Genomic DNA, 22574 nt, shown 5'->3' on the forward strand with positions numbered 1-22574 from the left:
ATTAGATTCAAACAAGAAGAGAGAAGACAAAGAAGAAATTTTTTGTTTTAGATGTGGGAGGAAAATCCCAGAGAATTAGTCCAGGGAAAAGCAAGGCAGTCAAGTATGGACTGAAAACCCAATCCACATAGTGCCCTGGAGGGATTTAAACCAGGGTCCCAGAGGTGGAAGGCGAGGCAAGACACCACTACACCAACCTGACCTCCCAGTTAAGCTTGGGCGATATCGATTTATTTTATTCACGATATATCGCCGACAATATATCGCGATATTCGATATTATCGCGATTAATTAAATTTGACATTTCATCAGTCTTCAAACTCCCAGTGAAAGTTGTAGAAGAGACAGTCATAGCATAAGAGAGGTGTTCTAATGACCTATTTTTCTGGTTTTACTCCAAACCTATGGGGTGCAAGATGTCTCAGCTAGCAAATACATCGCGATATTTAATCGATATCGCGATATATCGATATTTCGATTAAAACCAAATCCATCCGATATCGAAATCGTTTCCAAATTAATATCGCAATATTCGATAATATCGTGATATCGCCCCAAGCTTAATCCCAGTTGACTTCATACCTTGCTCACCCAAAAAAGAAGGGGGGGGGGATAATTACAATTTGTAAAAATTAATATGATAAAATATACAACAGACTGCCAGCTTATTAAAGATTGTAGAGACTTATCTTTTTTCTTATTTTTGTTTTTCTACAGAATTCAGTTTCCCCACCAGACAGGAGTTCGTCCGATAAGTATCGCGGCTCCTCCGATCACGGAGAATCAAGTTCCAAGAACGCTAAGAGAAAGAGAGACGAGAAAGAGTCGGGGGTGAGCACTCTCAATGTTTACTCAACTGTTAGTCCTGTTTTTCCCCACAATTTTTCTATGAAAAGACAGTTCTTTAAAGGTGTTATTAAGGATTTTGGTAAAGGCCATTATGATTGTTTTTTTCTGACACGTAGTCAAATTTGAGAACCTAAAAAACCTTCAGTTTTGGTTAATCTCAAGTTAAGGACAATGTGTTTCCATGTTGAAAATTGTGCATGGTTTTTCAATATTTTCTCCTGTACTATTCACAGGTGACAAAACATGAACACTGTCTGTCAACCCTACAAATCCTGTATAGTTCCTTTCATTAGCACAAGGGCAGCAGTTTCATGATTTGATGCAGTTCAGTGGGTATTAATTACTTGATATGTGCAATCCTTCATTTCACTCTCCATTTTACTGTGGACTTCATGTTCTTCCAAACGGAATGAAAAAAAAACCATAATAATGTTTCTTTGAAATTGTTGTCATCAAGTAATGTAACCATGAAACTCCTTTTAAGGGATTTAAACAGTTTATCTGTATGTATTTTGTATGTATTTATATCAAACCTGTAAGAATTATCAACCCACTCAAGTTCTTGGGGAAAAAACCCTGCCAGTGAGAAGTTAAGGATGACATTTGCAACTAAATACACATGCAAGCGCTCTCATTTAAACAGATGACAGGGTGTCAGGCAATGAAAGGCAAACCAACCCATCTCAATTTGTTGCTATAGACTTACTCTCAAACTTGCCATTTCCAGATACGAAACCTTAAGGTGATGGTTTGTCAGGGGAAAAAAATAATCGCGTAATTCCCCGAAAGAGCAGAGACCTTTTTTTTGTAACCGTAGTGTGTGCGAGATGACCAATGATAACGCATTGTGTTATCAGCCAAGGCCACCATTTGTAACGCATTTATGATGTCCTTCCTAAGGGATATATAGTAGCCGCAACAGGGTCTCATAACCCTCCCCCCTCCTTCTCCACACCCCGACTGAGGGCCTCCCTGCTTATCAAGACCCCATACGAAAGCTGACTTTTGTTGCACCACTTGGTCACATCCAATTTCCCCTGGGCGATAAAAAGTGGCTTCTCCTGAGCGATTACTCATGGTAAGGTTTGTAAGCCCCCTTTTCCCCGGGATAAGGCGCAATCAGCATCATTGGACCTGACGGGAGTAAAGTGCGCTTGTCCGTGCTTTAAGTGAGGAATCTATCACCGGCTTTTGGATATCATATTAACTTAGCAGTCAGTTTATAAATGTGGCCGGCTTGTGGTTGTCGCGGCGGCAGTCGTGTCGACTGGGGGAGGGGGGGGTACGTTTCTGTTTGTATCTTTTAGCGCAACTTGTTAACTCATTATGCTGTGTTTTTTAAGGGGGGATACTTCTTAACGTTAAAACCGGGTGGTTGAGTTTGCATTTTAAACCAATGCTTATATATGGGTTACTCAAGGTTAATACAGGCACAGCCCATCCTGTGACAGATGAAGTCTTTTCTCCAATTATTTCTATTAAGGTTATGGCGTCTAATAAGTTATTAAATCCTCATTCTTACAAAATTATTTTTAATGGCCTTTTATTTCAACCTTAAAAGCAGAGTCTTTCTCAACAGCTTAATAATTTTTTGTTTAATGAAGTTTGTCCAAAACATAGAAGGATGTTATCAATGCAAAATGACCGTCAAGTCTCTTTTACTTAATGACACATAACCCTCTCCTCCCATGCAGGACAGCGAAGCAGAAAAGAGTGACGATAATCTAGTTGTGGATGTATCAAATGAGGTTGGTATAGTAAGGGTACAACTTGGAATGCTTTTCCCCCAAATTTGAATTTATTTTTAAAGTTTTTTTTTAAAACTAACCCACCAAGTTCCACATTCTGATAAAAACTTGAAGAAACATTTGTATGTTAGTCAACTCTTTTGTGTTCTCTCTTTTCGAAAGTACATGTATACAAAATCAAAGCACTTAGGGCCCACAAAACGATAAAATTTGTGGTCGCACTCTTTCTTTCAACAGGATCCCGTTTCCCCACAAGCCAACGGCGAGAGATCATCACCAAGGGAGAACAACACAGACAAGCACAGGACGAAGAAAGAACGCTCCAGCACACCCAACAGCATCGCATCAAGTGCAAGCACACCAAACTCAAAAGTCAAAGAGGTTTGTAGACTCAAGTGGTTATCTTTAGGTTTAATAGGTACATCACTCTATCTTTAAAGGGCCTTTAACATCTTTAAAATCACTCTCTTGGGTCTATGGGTTTGTTACAAGTTTTCCAGCAAAGGGAGACTTTTGGCAGTCCTTTTTCACAGTTCTGGCCAGTAGTGCGTGTGCTCAGACCTACATGCGCAATACTGAGCATGTGCGCACACGCTAAGAGCCGCAAAAAAGGACTGTTATGTCTACTATCGCCAGCATCGCAAAAGTCTTCCAAAAAGGGTTGCTTTGGGTTAGTTTTTTTTTGGGGGGGGGGGGTTTTGCATTAGCAATATTTGTTTTTTAATTACAATAACTAAGTGATTGTTTTGCGATTTACTATTTTTTATTACTGGCCAAAACAGTATTGTTAAGAAACAGTGCTTGATTATTTTGGTTAACTTGGTTATTTTGTTTTAGAGTTAGAGTGTACAATGTCTGTTTGGGTTCAAAAATTTATAACAACTGAAACTTCAATTTTTAGTTGTATAATTTTGATTTTGAAAAAATATTTACCAATCGATTTTGTTTTCTTTTTCTTTCTAGAATGACAAACTGCCGTCACCGGTTCCCAAGTCAGAAACACCCACAAGTAGTGGGGCAGCAACACCGGGCTCAAGCAGCAGTGTACCAGGGCTAAAACCACCTGTCGGGAAGGTGCCCCCGTTGGGTAAGTCACACGCATCATACACCTCTTCTTACTTCTCCAACCTCCTACCTCTTCAACCTCATACCTCTTCAACCCCATACCTCATTTCAAAGGAATTTTGGCAAAGATTACTTGTTGCCGGTTTCCTCTAAGCTGGTCCTCAAAGGGTTTGGGATATTTTTTTGTACGGCACAAAACGCAAGCGTCTGCAGATTTACATTTACTTACCCAGTTTAAAGATAATAATGGTAGAAAGCTTCCCTTAATAAAATATTACTTACCTGCTTGCTTTTAGAAATTAATAAAACAATTTCACAAAAATAATGTTGTCTCAGTGAAAATAATATCAGCACATTGATGTACATGTACAACGGATTTACTCGACTCTCCTAAAAACATTAATCCGTGACTTTCACTTTTTGTTCTAAAAAACTTGACGACTAATGGAGATAAACTATATTACATACATCTTCATTCACAGTGAGTAGGGATTCATGTCATGGCCAAAAACTTGATCTACAAAAGGTATTAAAACCCTATAAACTTGATATGTATTTTTAATTTTGTTGATCTGTTCTTTTCCATCAGGGTCCTACCCATTCATGCCAGGCCCCGGCATGAACCATGATATGCCCAACCCGTACGTTGCTCCGGGTCTACACAATAACATTTCACCAGGGGCTATGAACACATATAGAGGTCCAATGGTAAGTTTCCACTCACTGTGAGAGGAATCTCATAAAATTAAGAACATTTTTTTAGGAGGTGCCTTCGGTTTGACTGTTATTTTAAAAAAGTACACAAATCATAATAATTTGATACGTTCAACCACTAGAAGAGCATGTAACTACACTTGGGTATTTGATTTCTTATGTATTTCTGTGCCATATTGGGACAAAATTGCATTAAAAAAAATATAAGAAAATAATGGGGCTTCTGAAACGTCTGACTCGCATTGACATTTATACAACCATCTTAAAGCTGACTATCCATAATCTTGAAGGAAACTTTGCTCACACTTGCTGCACTAGTGTGTTAACTCCCCTAATGAATTTGATGCAACAGCCGTAAATAATGCATTGTAAACCTTACTCGTTAGCTTTTACAATATTGCAAATACCTAAATTTGATGAGCCCACTGATGGCATTTGTTTGAATTGACACAAATGGGATTCTTGTTATTGACTGCATTTACTCTGGAAAGCTGACTGGAATAATTGACCTTTCAAAGCAGAGTATGATTTGTGTACTTTTTAAAAATTGATGGAGAATTGATGACAGCCTCTTCAAAGAAATGTTATTTGGTATTTTATCTCAATATGCAGGATGGACAGGATCAAATGAACATCAATTTACTTTTGAATAAGTTTGAATTAAATAATTGATGCAAATTCAAACAAGCTCTACAAAGTTCTGCCTGAAAAAATTAAAAGTGTTATATTGTAGAACAAAAAATATTGTTTCTGACTGTTGATCTTCCAATGTAATCATACAGTCTGTAGACCCCTTTCATTAACGTCAACAAATGGCTACTATATACAGCCTGTGGCAACAGCCTGCCGATAGGTCGCCATGTTTGAAGTCAAATTGCATGCAAACATTGATCTCCACTATTATTGATGAATAGTGTAAAAACAAAATGGTATGAATCTCAGCACATGTGCATTGCCTAAAATTTACCCTCCATAGCAGAGCTGCCAAACTGTCTCTGATTCTGCAGACAGTTCACTGAAAATAAATCGCTCTTTCTCAAACAAATTAAAACTATCTCCTTGACTAGCATTACTTTCCCCTCATTTTAGTTGAATGTTGATTTATAATTTTCTCTCTGAGACAAAAATGTTGCCAGCTCTGTCATAGTAAGACTAATTTGACTCCCAAAGTGTCGTCATTAAGATTTATTCCACCCTCTCAAACTAAAGGTTGATTGCAAAAATGGACCTGCTCTATTCTATGTACCTGTTAAAATGTAATTTTTCAAACTCTTTCCTGATTCTAGAATTTAAATATTTGATCGCTGAAAATCCATCCTGTTTCTTGAGATAAAATACCTGCCAAATAAATAAAAAGAACAATAAACAAGGGGATACAAGATTAACTAACTGTTGCAAAATAAAACACACAAAATTCATTATGAACTAAAAAGAGATGCAAATGTTTTAAATTGTTCCACAAAACTATTTGTTTGTTACCTAAAATTACAAATGAACATTTTTACCCTTAAAAAAAATGGTAAAAAGGGGAAGAAAAAAAAGATGCACACTTACCCTTAAAAACCTCGTCGGGTAATTTGTCAGGACAGTAAATACTAGAGACATCAGTAGCAGTCTTGTATCCTGTGTTTATTTTTAACATTTAGTGATTACTGCTTGACAATGTTAATAGACTCTTCTGCATGTTGTGTTTGAAGTAAACGACAGAAACACTGACTTGTTTAATCTCCTGCCAAGTTTGTTTGACTTGACTTCCCCCCTCCCCAAAGCCAATACTTGATCAAGCTCTAGGCTCTGAGGTTAGAAAAAGTTTACCCAATTAATTTGAACTGTCATAAGCTCTCTATTTTTATTAAATCCCCCCGCCCCCTTTAAGGAAGCTGCACGTAATCTGTGAGCCAAGCTGATGTTGAGGAAAAACAAATTTAATTGCATGTACTGAGAGAATAAATCGTAATCGCGTTGTGGCCAAACGGATAAGAGCACCGGACTGGAGCTCTGATGTTTCTGATCAGTGGAGTGTGGTTCGAGTCCCGGTCATGGCACTTCCTTTACCTTGAGTTAGATACTTTACCATAAATGCTCTATCCTTTGGATAGGACATGAAGCCTGTGTATTGGATTGGTATACTCGAGTAGGGTTAAGTGTCTTGCTCAAGAACACAAGTTTCATGAAATACCTGAACCCATACTCTCGGTAACACCAGACCTTGAGCCCGGTACTCTTGCCCATATGGTCATGGCACTCCAATCTCCCTTTACTCAGAGCTCAGAATGTAATGTACACTATCTACATTCCCATTCACCACTTAAAGTCCGCAAGGCACAGTCAACCTAAGTGCTTTCACCATGTCATGCAAAAATCATTAGCGGGATTGAATGATCAGTCATTAGTAGGATGGTTAGGGTTTAATTTAATCAATGACTCATGCTAATTTCCAATAAGCTAAATTAACTACATCTGTTATCCGATACCCAAATGCTGTCAACGTTAACACGTTGGTGAATAAACAGTTGGACACTACGTGTAAATTTATTTATTTAAAGAGACAAGTCAAATCAACTAGCAGGTTTTGTTATGAGTCAGTGTGCCTTACGTGATTTAAACACAACATGCCAAAGTGTCTGTACTCTTAGTACAGCTTTCATCCATTAGTCTGGTTCCCTGTGTGTCAATTAAAATTTCCAATGAGCAAATTGACTCTACTTAAAGGCACCTGTCTGTTTTGGAGGTACGAAGCCTGATTGTCTTAAATTTGTGAGTTTTGAAAACAAGAACTTACTTTCTGGTTCATGTGAAAAGATTGCCACACTCTTTACTATTAAAGACTGTGCAAGTCTGGTAGTATTCGAACATTAGAACTCAAAGAAGTGCGCAAGGTTGTTTCCTTCATGTGTTGAAGCAATGTGCGTTGAACGAAAGCGATTCCAGACAAGTTTGAATCTGCACAAGACTAAAGCCTGGTTCATACTTCCTGCAAATGCAAATGCGATACATATCTTGTCGTCACAAATTCGCAACGAATAAATCGCAACAGTGGAGTTGTGTTCAACTCCTGCGAAACATTCTCTGTGAAAACAGCCATGGGAGATCAAAATTTGCTTTGCATTCGCAGGAAGTATGAACCGGGCTTTAAGCAGTTGTTAACGAGGCAATGCAATGGTTGTCTGCATTATAGTTGTAGCAAATCAAGATCCAATGACTGGGTGAAAGATATCGCTCTAAACACAAAGGGAATACCATGCTTAGGATGAAAGGTGTAACTAGAGACATATTTTTGTATTTTCTGGTCTTCTTCTTGTCTGTCTTTGAGAATGTAAACCCTTGCATGTAAGACAAAAAACTTCAGGCAGTTTCTCTAAATACCCCTTCCCTTGCGGAGGGGTACTGCCTTTAGATTTTTTTTCTGGTACTGGATTTGAAGTACCTTTCTTTTCTATTGCATGCCCAGAATGGTTGTGTGGTTTGTTGAGTCTTCATGTTATGACTGTGATCAAAAAAAATATTTGCTGCTTCTTTTTATTTGCTTCGTTGGATTTGGTCATTTTTTGCATGGCAAAGTTTCAGGGGGCAACTCCCTTTAGTCTGTATCACAATCATTTACAAAAAATCCTTTTTTTTTCTTTCTCTCTGATTCGATAACTCTTTTTTTTTTACCTGGAAAGTTTTATAGCTGGATAAAACGTATAAAAACGTTATGAGAAATTTATTTGTAAACAAACCTCTCATGTTTGAATCAATAAAGCAGGCTCAGTTTATTTCTCACTTTCAAAAGGTTAAGGTTTAATTAAGGGTTTTGCTGTTTTAATGCAGCATTCAGAATGAACCATTTTTACCAAATTTAATTGGATACGTGGCTTCATTTTGGGCCGGGAAAAAAAAACAAGAACCACAAGACAATAGGCCATGGCTGTTTTCTTTTGCTTGCCTTATTTTGCCGGGCTCTGTTCTTTATTATTTTTGACTTCCACTATTTCTCTCTTCTTAATTCTGCGTTTTCCCCCCAGTCTTTCTGGTGTTTTTTCCTCTCTGAGTCACAGAGTTTAACTGGTCTTTGAGAAATCATCCATTCAGTACACTTTAACCACATCAAACTCAAAAATGTTTGGGGGGCGAAAAAGTGAAAGTAGAATATTACTTGAAACAAAATCGTTATTAACGTAGATGTATTCTCATGCCAGATTCTTTGTTCATGACTCCGAAAGGAAAAAAAAACTTCCTTCCCTTTGAGTTTTTGTTTTTTCTCTTGTGTTTGTCTTTTTTTCCATACTCCTCCACCAAAAAAGGACCAAATCCACCATTTGGTTTTTTCTCGCTGTCTGTGTTTCTTTGCAGTTCAATCATGCACAGGTGCCGTTTGACCCCCATTCGCACAATCGCATTTCAGGACTGGCTGGCATACCGGGAGGCAAGCCGTAAGTTCACCCAATGCCATCTTCCATCTAGCGCCAGAGCGCCTCGTCTGCCTGGCCCTGGTCCCCCTACCGCTGCACCCATGGGACACAGCTGCCCTATGCAGTAGGATCGTAACAAGAGAGAGAGCGAGAGTTGGGAGAGAGGCAGACTCACGCAGGGGGCCCATGCAGAATTTGATTTCAATCAGAAAACCCCAAAACGCAAAAACTAGAGATGGGATTCTTTCAGATACACATGCACACACAAACAAACTCAGGATATATATCTTTCTCATATCAGTTGTTGGAATCAAACACTCGTCACGACATAATGCTATGCAGATTTATTCTGAGAGATTAGCAAAATGAAAAGAAAAAAAATCGAAAAAACAAATTTGGCTTGATTAAAAAATATATAAAATATTCATGTACAAAATATTAGTAAATATTTAAACAGATTTTTTGTTTCACTGTTATAAAGTGTGTAACCCAAATCATTTGAAATTTAATTTCTTCACACTAACAACAACATGTTGACATTAGTTTTTAGCTTTTGTTTTTCTCTAAAAAACGAAAAGTTTAAAAATCATCTGATTTTTTTTCCACAAAAGCTTGATGATGGGTAAGCCAACCAAAGTCGCAAAATGATTTAAATAAACGCACAAGCATTTAGAGCAAAAGATGTAATGAAGTAATAATTAGAATAATAATAGTAATAACTAGTCCTTAATAGCGCATTTCACAATAACGTTTCAATGCGCTTTACACTAAGTAAGCCGTAGCATAGAAACAGTTGGGGTCAGACCAAAGATACAACTCACACCAAAAAACTAAGTATACCACATTCCTTGAGACATACAAACTCTATTGCCCAGCCCTTACATGAAAAATTTCAGTTTGATTTTCAAGAAAAAACAAAAAAAACATTTTGATTTTTAAGTCAATTGAAACACTTCATCCCCCTCACCCCCTCGTTTGGTCTGGCTTCAACTGCTTCAACGCCGGTAAGTTTCATCTTTTTCGATTTTCAATTCTGCATGGCCCTCCTGCCTCTAAGGAAGTGTGATGTTCTTGTTTGTTTGGATTGTTCTGTCTGTTTGTTAGTGTAAGGGGCGGCCCCAGACTTGCAAAATGAAGGGAGTGGAAACACACGTATGAAACGGGAAAGTATTATTTCGTTGTTTAGAGGGGACTGTGTTTTCTGTCGACCCATCCCAACCCTTGTCTGATTGACCGTCCGTTTGTCTGTGCATTTTTTTCAAGAAAAAATTGTTTTTAAGCTTTCCAAAAATGGTTTTAAGCTTTTTTTCTTAATAAAGTATATAGTTTTTTTTGTGTGTTTTTGTTTAGTTTTTTTAATTTTTATTATAAATGTTTATAGACTCTGACACCAAAAGTTACTTGCTTAAAAGCGTGTTTCTTTTGTGAGAAGAAATTGCTGTCTTTCACCACCTGTTCGTTTGTATGTCCGTCTGTCTGTCTGTCTGTCTGTCTGTCTGTCTGTCTGTCTGTCTGTCTGGAATCATTTGGCTGGATTTGTGGACTTCATTAATTGGGGTTGGAGGGAGAGAAATAAGAGATATGGGGGGGGGGGGTGATTTAATAGAAAACATTCCCAGAGTCTTTTGACTCAATCAGTATCTGTACAAGTCCTCATTGTGGGAATGCGCTCAGAAAGCCATTTTTTGGCTTTTATGGAAGAATGTACTTTGGCCATTGGCCAATGCTAACAAATGAAAATGACAATTTCCCATCAGACAATTAAAAAAAAAAAATTAAAATCAATTGTTGCAATGGATGGGTTTCCTTTTAAACCTATTTTTTGATATTCATTAGGCTATTTATAACCTGTACAAAACAAGGCCCCCCAAAAAATACAAAAACAAATTAAAATTAAAATGAGGTAAAAAATAATAATTAATAAATAAAATTAATAAACAAATAAAATAAAAATATATAAAATAAACAAATAATTAAATAAAAACGTGTTTTTCATGGCTTTGTTTGACCAAAACCTATCACTTTCAGTAACAGCAAAATCGACGCTTGGAAGTAGCACAGAAATTTGGGGTGTGCTTTCCTTTTAAGCCTTCTTCCGTTTAAAGACACTGGACACTATTGGTAATTGTAAAAGACCAGTCTCACTTGGTGGATCTCAACATATGCATAACAAACGTGTGAAAATTTGAGCTTAATTGGTTGTCGAAGTTGCGAGATAATGAAAGAAAAAACACCCTTGTCACACAAAGTCGTGTGCTTTCAGATGCTTGATTTCGAGACCTCAAATTCTAAATCTGATGTCTCGAAATCAAATTTGTGGAAAATTACTTTTTTCTTGAAAACTATGTTACATCAGAGGGAGCTGTTTCTCACAATGTTTTATACTATCAACCAATGTTACCAAGTAAGGTTTTATCTAATAATTATTTTGAGTAATTACCAATAGTGTCCACTGCCTTTCACAGATAGCACAGAGATTTGGCTGTGTAACCCTGGAAGCAAGTTTCACAGTAAGCAGAGCCATGCAACTGGGTTCCGGAATCATCTCAGATTGAAATTTTATCATCAAACGCAACCACAAAAATCACAGATACGCAATACTGATACAAGTTACTTTGGTTGGCCGGCCCTGAATTAGCTTTCATTGTCTTAAGTCACCCAAGTAGTCCTGAGTAGAATAAAAATTAACCTCTTGAGAAACTCCTCATGGTTGTCTTTTGGTGAAAATATCAAAATTGGGCCCTCGCCTGCTGTTGTTTTGACTCATAACAACCCATAGATGCCAAGTTTCCTTGATTCTTCAGAATGTTCTCCAACAAGAAACATCTTTCCATGTTCTGATAAAAAAATTGGAAATCTCCTCTGATTACAGAAATTATTTCCTATTATGCTCCCTGGTTGTTGAAAAATCTTCCTGATCGCAAGATGCAAAAGTTGGCAGCTGTGGAGTACCTTGTTACTGGGTGACAACAGCTCTAATGATTCAAAACACGATCAAATGTCTTCAACTTATATCAATACAGACTAACAATGCATGAGCTCAATATTACATACAGTAACTCTTCATTCAAACAATGAACAGTTTTTAAGTCATTGCATGTCCATTGTAAAAAAAAAGAATTAGATATGAAAAAAGTACAAAATAATTCAATTTTTTTTCTTCACATCTTACATGTAGACCCTATCAGGGTAGATATTTTATTTGTACTTTTTAATATTTCATTGGATTTCTTTCTGACTAATCTTTAATTTAAATAATTAATTGTTGGCACTTCATTAGTTAATCTCTAAAGAAGTTGAATAATAAAGATTAAAATTTTCGTTGGTGAAGTTTTCAATCTTTTTAAAAAATTCCACTCAAACGATGTGCCAGCACTGACAAAACCTTTATTTGTTTTCGCTAAGTATAAAGTATAAATATTTATTCATTTCAAAGACTTGTTTTTTAAAAAGCGGTGGTTAAATTTTCACTCAGTTGTACAACAAAAACATATAACACAACTCAAATTAGATTGGGCATAAGGGAAACTGGATGGTAGTTAAGTGTAATATATTCAAATGGTCTGCTTTAACTGGTTCACTTCAAAGGACACAACAATGGCATAAGACTCTCACGCAACATGCAGAGGCCATGAAATTCTGTTCAACCAGGCTTGATTTGATAATCAGCCTTTACATAATGGCTTTCCAATTGGTTCATAGTACTTCAGAGACATGACCATTAAAGAAAAGAGCCATTCAAATCACACTATGGGAGTCCAAACACCTTTCATTGACAAAACAAATTATTAATGGCTAGAAAAGTAAAAGTGCTTTTGCGAATTGAAATAGTCCGGCATGGGTTACGGGCAAAGTCTTGATTCTGAAGTGAACTGGTTAAAAAATGAAATATATACATATACTATGATGGGGGTAATTGTATTGAATCAGTCAAGGTTGTAGGTTTATACTCCTAACATTTTATGGTGATGAATTTGAATTTGAATATTTTTTCAACCATTGTGGAATTTGTAGCTCTGAACGAGGGTGCTTTCTATATTAATCGGAAATACCAGGTGTTCAGGGTTCTTTAACGATTATTCCCCTTGGCATTTCTAAAAGTGGATGCTTTGAAAGCCAAAGCTGTGTGATAGATTTGGGGAGATTTGTGCTAGTTGGTATTACTTAGCATCATCGTACATTCAAGCATAATATAGGGATTAACCTGGTATGTGGATGATGTTTTGGGGTTGGGGAAACGTGCATGTCCGAGGACAAGCTAGGATTCGTACTCGCATCATACCGACTCCTACGGGTCCCGGGAGGGGTACCCTAGAATCCTGCAATGGGTACCCTAGACAACCAAAACAGAATGTGACTGTTTTGCACAGCTAAAATAGAGTGAACAATCAACCAAATTGATTGTTTGTCTGGAGAAGAGTCTGGTAACCTGTAGGTCTTCCACTAGAGAGAGATGTACACCTTTGGTGAAATGTTTTTAAACGCATCTATGGTTTAAGGGAATCGTTAACTTAGATTCATTAAAATGTGTGCATTGAAATGTCAGTGAAAAGTTGAGAAGTTAAGCTGCCCCTTTCGTTTGCCTTGCACAGTTTTTTGAGAATAGAAACTTGCTAAATGATTCCCAATCGGGAGGCTAAAAAGGATGGTTTTTAAAAGCGTGGGCTTTGATGATGTGTGATCAGTTGCAAAGCTTGGGGTATGGATAGGAGGATAGGAGGTGGGAGAGTAAGGTTTTATCCTCTACTACCCCAACCACACCCTAGGAAAACTTTATAAGAATTATAACTTGAGATGAATTAAGTATATTCCTCCTTAAAATTTGCCTCTTTTGTATGTTTTTCCTGTCACCAAAATATCTATAAAATAATAATTAAAAATACCCTCTCACCATGTGCCCGGCAACTGGGTTCCACATTTACTGTTCAATTAATGTTTTCAGGGATAGACAATCAATCTAAATAATAACTAATGGTGTGCAATCTCTCCAAAGGAACTGTAAAATTATTAGTATTAATGAATATCAATCGTTATCTCGCGAGAATAAATTATTTCCTTATTTTGTGCTTTCGTAGAAAGGAATTTTTTATTTTTTTTATTTTTTAGATTTAGGCATTAATTTCTTTGTCCTTTTAAATATTTATCAGCCTGAAGAAAAAAATTCTGTCAACATTATTATGTTCTCAAAGTGCAATTTTGCTGTTGTAAGTATTCATGTATCGAAAAATGTACACAGAAAAAGACAAATTATAGCACTTCACTGCCTTTTAGAATCCAACTCTTATTAACTTATTGAAGTTAACTAGTTTTTCTATCGTTTGAAATTACTGATGAATGTTAGTCAGTTTTAACATTATTAGTTTCCACCTGTCCACTTAGCACATTATAGCCACTGGAATAAATGTAATCTTTTAGCGGGGGTATTCCGTTGGTAGTTAGTTACTCCAAAGATTATTGACCATAAAAATTCCCTTAAAGAGAATTTGGTTTTAGAATGAAGAATTCTAAAAGACGATTTCAATCTTAGAAACGTTTCTGCATGAAACTTTTCTCAGATTGTGTATTCCAAATTGGGGATTATTCGTCCTGTGTGGACTAAACTGCTCCAGATTTTCGGCAACTCAAAAATGCTACCACCTTTTGAAATAAGATTTTCACAGGTCAGTTTTATTGTAATTGTATATTATACCTTCATTAACGCAGGATTAAAACAATCCAAAATTCTAGAACCAAAGGTTTACTTTGCCTTAAATAGAAAAATTAGTATTACGGTCATAAAATATTCCCCAAATCCCAGTTATGACTGTTGCAAAAAAGTAATTCCTGGTCTAGCCTTCCTTTTCCAGCAAGTACAACAAAAAAATCCTTTTTTTCTTAGCTTGCTGAAATTTTCTGTCGGCTAAACAGTTTTCATGTGTTGTGGAAATGGGAAATTCATGAGATATATCGGGAAAATTAACAACACATCTCACTCAGGATTTCTTTTTTGACGAATCACAGAGGAAAGCTTGTGATAGATCATCTAATTTGCTCTCACGTTTCAGATGGGAACTATTATGGCAGGGGAAATAGTACAAAAGGCTCTCAATGCATCAGGATGAATGGGTATTTCTGATAAGATAATGTAATGAAAAAGATAGAAAGTTAGAAAGAGTTTGACCACAATTCAAACTTAAATCTGTAAATAAAGACGATATTCCAAGAGGTAATGATCTGAGGATAGAAACAAAGTTTTTATTTATTGTTTGTTTTGTTTTTATTTTGGGGGTTTTAATGTGTGTTTTGAAGTTGGAGTATGTTTTTACATATATAAACAAAAACTGACAAAAGCACAAGAACTTTTTTGTTCATTTTTTTTTTTTTTAAAGTGTTTTCAATGTTTTTTTTGTTTTTTTTTAGGGTGTGTTTTGAAGTGAGGACTTATTTTTTTAATTTACAAAAAACTTGCAAAGTACAAGAAACCTTATTGGTTGATCTGTTCGGCAGCCATTTTGTCTTAATCGCAGACAACTTTTTCATTGTTTGGCAAATGTTTTAGGCTGGCACCCGCATCATCCCCTCATCCTATTGTAGGTATTGCATTCCAGGATCAATACCAAGGTTTGAGTCATCCATGGGCTCGTTCATTGCAAACTCAATTTAGTTAAAATAGAGTCTTTGATAGATTATTCAAAATCATGAGGCAATCCTTGGAGGGGGGAAATGGTTGCATCTGGAATTCCCTCGTTATATCTCACAGTTTACCTTATTAATTTAGTCCACTTATTTGCATCTAGAGTAATGCGTGTTCACTACAGTATAAGTAGGTTGTTAAAAATCCAGTTGAGCACTTTTTCCACAGTCACGATTACATTACATGTACCTTGACCACAAGAAATGAGAAAGGCGGGTATTCACTGAATGGTTTATCTTGACTCTTTGGCTTCTGACATTTTGAAAACAAAATTGTAATATTGACCCAAAATCACCCAATGTCACCTCTCTCACAATGCATTTTGGTTTGGCCATCTTATTTTGAACAAGATCGCCTGTTTGTTTTTTTGTGTAGTTTTGTATAACAAAGTGAACGATTTCCCCTTACATAGCAAAGCAAAATGCTGTGCAAAATGTGTCAATTGCTACTCCAAAAATCATCTATTGTGACTCAATATTAAAAGCATTTAGTGTGCACAAAATCTGTGAAGTCAAAATGTTTTGCTATGCAAAAGGGCTGGATGAAATCCTTCCCTGACAGGGGTGAGAAATTTCAGACTTTCTTCCAATTCAGACTTTTAGCCTGGTGAAGAAAATCCACCATTATTTGTTCCTTATACAGACAGTAGCCAAGGGTGAACTGTGCAAAAGTCTGAGGCAAAAGTAGCAAAAAAAACATTCAGAAAATCACAGGCATGCAGTTTTCTCTGATGATTTCCACGTGTTGGGTGCCCCAGATGTGAAATTTAAAAACACAGCACAAAGCAGAGCCACAACTCTCCCCAATTCTGCAGAAAGTTTGTTAAAGGAAAAAATATCTGATTATGGCGACTTTTTCCTTATTGTGTTGAAACGCAACTCTAAATATCTCTCTGACATTTTGTACAAAATCTTCCTGATATTAAGATGCAAATGTTGGCATCTCTGGGCAAAGTCTTGCTCTGACACAAAATTTCAATTTCAATTTTGACAAACTGCATTTGTATGCCTGAGATCAGGATGCTTTTCTTGTGGTGGATGTATATTCAATCGTGGTCTGGTTCCCTGTACCCACATAAATTTATATTTCTTAGGCACAGAAGTCAAAATTTGTTTAACCTCTGAGAGGAACTTGTTTTTTTCTCTTTGTTGTGGGCAAACTAGAAAATGTTTGTCTTTGTTTTTCTTTGTTTTTTATTTTTTTTTATTATTATTAAATATTGCAGCTCCCACAATGGGTGGCTTTATTCTTTTGAGATCTATGTAATTGTAAATGTAAATAATAAAAAACACTGCTCAGAGCAGACTTGACAAGTACTATTATGTTTCCCCTTGATGACAAAATTAAACATTAAGTGTCGCTTAAGTGGTGTCAATCAAAATATTAGCAAATCCAAGTCAAATACACAACATCTAGGCATACATTAAACAAACAAGTTAGCGTTTGTGAAAGATTGAAACAATTCTCTCTGATCGTTTGCTTTCTTAAATGGGCTGGAATAAATCTCATTTAGACAAAGGAAAATGTTAACTGTGTGCACAATGCACAAGACAGCCACTTTATAACCCACATTAACTCTAAAGCCCAGTTCATCCTTCAAGCAAAAAAAAAAGCTCAGCATATTCTCTTGAGTCACAATTGGAAAAAACATCACATATCGATTATATTTATTGCATCACCAAAATTTTGTACGCATTTGTTTTCTTGTAAAGAATGAAGTGGGCTTCAAAGTGTGTGGTTTTTAACATCAAAACTCTACAGAAATGTACCAATTTTACATGACAGACACAAAACAATAGGCATCAACATATCACGCGCATATTAGGTTTCCCTTTGTAACACTTCACTTATTAATGGTGGGTACCCCTCTTGTTAAGCGTAGTAATAATTTGAGCTTAAAACTTAATTAAATTTCTTTAAAGTTTTACTTAAAGTTAGATTTATGTTTATACAAGGAAAGGACTATGACTTTGTACGTAACACAATTTCTTGATTTTTGTTTGTTCCCCTTTTTGGCAGTGCTTATTCTTTTCACGTAAGCGCGGACGGACAGATGCAACCGGTTCCCTTCCCACCTGATGCACTGAAAGGTCCTGGTATACCGCGACACGCCCGCCAAATCAACACCTTGAACCACGGAGAAGTTGTGTGTGCAGTGACCATAAGTAACCCAACGAGACATGTTTATACTGGAGGCAAGGTATGCAATGGAAGCCATTTTGAGAAATCTTCTTTCATGCAGTTCCAGCCAAACAAAGGAAAAGATAGCCCAGGCTCAGTTTTTTACAAAGCAACAAGATTCATCTTTTAAGATGAAATGTCAACATCACCATAGTGATTTGTATTGTTGCATCACACTTTGCCAACCAATAAAGATTTGAACAAAACTTGTGACCAATCTTAGCTTTCTGTGAAATCGAGCCCTGGCCCCTTTTGCATAATGAATGTTAGACTTATTGCATAAAGGGAATAAAGAAATCTTTGTGCTCCTGGAAAAAGGGCCTAAAAAGGTCACATACATAAATATTTACATCTATTTATATTTTATTGACCAAACCAACAGGGGATGAGCCCCAAATTACAGGAAAGGTGGAACACACAAAAATATTTTAAAAGCCTATAATTATGTACATAACAATAAAAACAATAAAACAAGAAACATCTTTGTATAGAAACAGTGCAAATGCTGGTCTTTGAAAATTACCAATGTTATACATGTGCTTTAAACATCTCTGTGGAATATAGCCTAGTTTTTCCAAACGATAACGGCTGTAAAAACTAAAAACAAAACGTCCACAGCGACTGCAAAAAAAAAAGGGCTCCAAGCATTGACCTACTTCCATGCCCCCAAAAGGTCATCGCAACAGTCCTGCCCTGAATTAACTACTTCCCGTGCTGACATACTATCTATCATGATTTTTTGTTCAGACATTTTCTTTGGGAAAAGGGTACGTCAAACAATCATCCAAATTAGCTATGTCTGTACATATGGTGATAATTACAAAGAAGTGCATTTGCTCTTGGCGGTTACAGTCCTTACCGGTTGACATTTTTTGTTACATGTTAAAAAAAGAGAACAGCTGGATTATGTTATAAGAATATCAGGTACATTGTGCCGTAGTTTTTTTTCATTGGAATCACTTTTTCAGAGTTTCTGTTAACGAGTTGTAGTAGCTGTGTGGTCTATAATACCAGACTCAAGTTCAAGTGGGGTAGTCATCAGATTGTGTAGGCCTGGAATTTCATCTTTGAACATGTTGAAAGGGCATGGCCATTTCAATTTTGCAAAGGGCACTCCCATTGGAAAATCTTGAAGTCTATTGGAAAATTTTGGAGGGTCATTAAGACCAGGGGCAATGGAGGTCATGCCCTCTGTGGCCTGGGTGTAATTTCCAGGCCTGCTATGGGTTAGAATCCTGGTCAAACTATTGAGGCCCAGAATAAGACACCCTACGTGTTTAGTGTCGTACTCCTGGGTGAGGAGAAGCAATTAACTTAATTTTATTAAGTTAATTAAATTAATTTCCTTTCTCAAACAAATTCCATGTGAAACTGAAAAGTTCAAAGGCCATTGAAGTTTGTTTTTTGTTCTGTTTTTGTCTGTTAATTCTTCAGGGATGTGTTAAGGTATGGGACATCAGTCAACCTGGTACTAAGAGCCCAGTCTCGCAGCTGGATTGCCTCAATCGAGAAAACTACATCCGATCGTGTAAACTACTACCGGACGGACGGACGTTACTCGTTGGCGGAGAAGCAAGCACGTTATCGATCTGGGATCTTGCCGCAGTAAGTTTCAACATTTTTGCTGAGTTCATGTTATCTTTGTGTGGGCTTACGAAAGGGCCCTTGTGTGTAGAGCAATATTTTAGAAAAAGGAATTGCAGCACAATAATGGTATGAGCCAACAAATCTGACCCATAAGGTTGGTTGTACAAAGTTTGCACCTGAGTAGTCCATACAGCCGAGGGACTTGAAATACTATGTGAATTGTCCAGACATTTTTTTTCACAGTGTTGGAAGAATATAAGTTTTCTTAAGTGCACATAACAAAGGAATGTCCACTAAGTGTATGCAGCACAAAACTGATTCAGGGAAAAGGTGTAATGATAAAGTCCTCCTTTTGATTTTCATGCACAAACCAATGGGGATGTCGCTAATAAACCAAAGTCACAACAATAGGAGAACTAAGGGATGTCCTCGGTTTACACCATAAACAAACCTATGTGTGTTGTAATTTTGTATTTTTCTTCATTAGATTGAAATGAAGGAGCTGTGCTAGTGACCAATATGGGCCTTTTCACTGGGCTGCGAAAAGCAGAAATAAGTTTCCGCCTGAAATCACTTTCTCTGTCTCTGTAGTTGAAATCTGCTCCTGGCTGACCATTGATTACCTGTCAGGTGAAATTAAAACCATGTCTGCCAGTCCCGAGGGAGGCGGGTGACGCATTTATCAAACCTCAAAATCCACTCTAAAACTCATCACTTTAAACAAAAATCTCATCACATTTCTCTTTGCGTTTCCCCATCCATCATCAAAAATGACCGTGGTTGTTTTTTCTTTTTCTTTATCCGAAATCGTAGCCAACCCCCAGAATAAAGGCCGAGTTGACGTCAAGTGCCCCAGCCTGTTATGCCCTCGCCATCAGCCCAGACTCCAAGGTTTGCTTCAGCTGTTGTAGCGACGGAAACATCGCTGTGTGGGACCTGCACAACCAAACACTTGTCAGGTAAATTTAAAAAAAAGGGTCTTGCCTCGGCAGTGGTCCAACTTAGTTCCAGAGCAGCTGCATGTTTTCCCCTTTAGTATTAACCTTTCAAAAAAATAAATCACCACAATCAGCAGTGACCACATAGACCAACCCAACACACACCAAGCAGAATTAATATTTAAAAAATGTATTAACTTCAAAAATTTGCTAAAGAAACAGATTGTCTCAGATTGTCAATAATTGTAAAACAAGACAAAAATTAAAACAAAAGTGCATCTAAAGGTCGGACACTGATGGTTTTAATAAACAGTTCAAAACCACAGGGGCTGATACTGAATGGTCAGACACTAACAACCTGTTCAAATTTTCTTTGTTCCACTTAACCTTCCTTTATATTATTACAGACATATCCAGGGGCATACAGGCTACTACATATATAGCAGGCTGACAACGTTTATTTATCAATAAAAAAAACAGTGTCTGATATTGACGAATGGTCAGACATTCCCAAGCTGTTCCAATGTTCTTATTCCATTACACCTTCCTTCTATTACAGACATGTCCTAGGGCGCACAGGCTATTACATATAGCAGGCCAAAATAGTTAACATGTGTATCTAGCATTCAAAAACCACAGTGGCTGATACTGGATGGTCGGACGCTAACAACCTGTTCCAATTTTGTTATTCCATTCGACCTTCCCCTTCCTTTTATTTTACAGATAATTCCAGGGGCACACAGGCTTATTACATATAGCAGGCCAACATAATATCCAAAAAATCACAGTGTCTGATACTAAATGGTCAGACACTAACAGCCTGTTCCATTTTTCTTATTCCACTTGACCTTCCTTTTGCTTACAGACAATTCCAGGGGCACACGGATGGAGCAAGTTGTATAGACATCTCACCAGACGGCACCAAACTCTGGACTGGAGGTCTCGATAACACGATACGCTCATGGGATCTCAGAGAAGTAAGTCAGAGGGAAATCTCACTTGCTGTTTGGGGATCTTCCGAAAGGTTACTTTGGGTCCCAAGATAACGTAATAAAGTCTGCGTCCATAGTTCATGTAGTTGTTCACTCGTTCACTGAATTTGTTAGTGCCAGACTAGATCTGGGCCCAATTTCATAAAGCTGTTTAAGCTAAAAAAAGTCCTTGACAAACTTCTTTGCAAAGCAAAATTTAGTGGGGCCTAGTCACATCAATGTAAACTTATGTAATTTTTGCTCGTAACCGTGGCAATTTCCTGCTGAGCAAATATGAGCAGGATACCAGTTACAGATTCTACATGTGGAGTTGTATTTTGGCTGATAACATATTCTGATAAGCATATTTTTGTTTTACTCCGCTATTTTTTGTGCTTAAAGGCACTGGACACAATTGCAAAATATATATTAGCAAAAAAACTTACTTGGTAATGAGCAATGAGGACCTGTTGATGTAAAACATTATGAGAAACAACAGCTATTTTGAGGTATTAGCAGTATTGGCCAGAGCCTTTATAAGACAAGCTTTCAGCAATATTTGTTCTTGTGTTTTTTGTTGATACAGGGCAGACAATTGCAGCAGCATGACTTTACATCACAGATATTCTCCTTGGGCTACTGCCCGGCAGGCGACTGGCTAGCTGTGGGGTAAGATATTTAAGTTATCTATATATTATTTGGGTAGAAACAATAAAATCGCTCTCTGTTTTAGTGGCAGTTTTTTGTTTGCCTGCCTACTTGCTTAAATTTTTATTGAGACTTTTGCACTAAGCATGGATGATACTTAGGGCCTTCATATGCTAAAATAGGCAGTATTTCAGATAGAAATATTTCCCTGGAGGATTGGCAATGGTATGAACTTTATTTTCATTGAGCTTTCAGATAATCAAATTTTTCTGTTCCTATCGATCCTGAAATTTTCTCTTGAAAAGAAATATTCAGCCCTCTTTAGTTTATTGTAACATCCTCAATTTTTTAAGAACTAAATCATCTTCAACAAAATTTTCCAACAGTAAGCATTATTTTTTGGGGAAAAAAAGGAAATAATGGTCACTAATTTTAATTTCTTAAGTTGCCAAAAAATGAAGTCTGGGAGAAAATCTGGATCCTCATCTGGAAATAACTGACAGACCCTTCCCTTTCCTTAATAATAATAAAAATTAAAAAACTACTCCAAAACAAAGCCAATTATTTGTTGTAAGCCCACACCACCCATCAAAGCTACTCAAACGCTAAGTAAGATTTCAAAAAGAATTCTGACATTTAATAATTTTTCAACTTCTGAATTATTTACGTTATCTTGACATGTTTCTGGGTGACCCTGCGGCTATAGACGAGACCTATTAAAACGGTCTCGAGCTAATCGCCCTATTAAAAGTGGAACCAGATCCACCCTCAATAGTTCAATAGGTGCTCCAGCCCCTAGGGGGTCA

General features: G+C 36.9%; 1 protein-coding gene across 1 annotated transcript in view; it reads left to right on the forward strand.

Annotated features, from left to right (window-relative positions):
- LOC139942351 (transducin-like enhancer protein 4) overlaps positions 1-22574 on the forward strand; it is a 78897-nt gene that overhangs the window by 50171 nt on the left and 6152 nt on the right. The window contains exons 11-21 of the mRNA XM_071939192.1: positions 718-831; positions 2544-2597; positions 2835-2978; positions 3561-3684; positions 4252-4370; positions 8712-8791; positions 17463-17643; positions 19059-19229; positions 20025-20170; positions 21015-21126; positions 21707-21789. Coding sequence (XP_071795293.1) covers positions 718-831; positions 2544-2597; positions 2835-2978; positions 3561-3684; positions 4252-4370; positions 8712-8791; positions 17463-17643; positions 19059-19229; positions 20025-20170; positions 21015-21126; positions 21707-21789 — 1328 coding nt within the window. The remainder of the gene's footprint in view (positions 1-717; positions 832-2543; positions 2598-2834; positions 2979-3560; positions 3685-4251; positions 4371-8711; positions 8792-17462; positions 17644-19058; positions 19230-20024; positions 20171-21014; positions 21127-21706; positions 21790-22574) is intronic.

This window comes from Asterias amurensis, chromosome 9 (genome assembly GCF_032118995.1).
Source record: "Asterias amurensis chromosome 9, ASM3211899v1".
NCBI classification, from domain to species: Eukaryota; Metazoa; Echinodermata; class Asteroidea; order Forcipulatida; family Asteriidae; genus Asterias; species Asterias amurensis.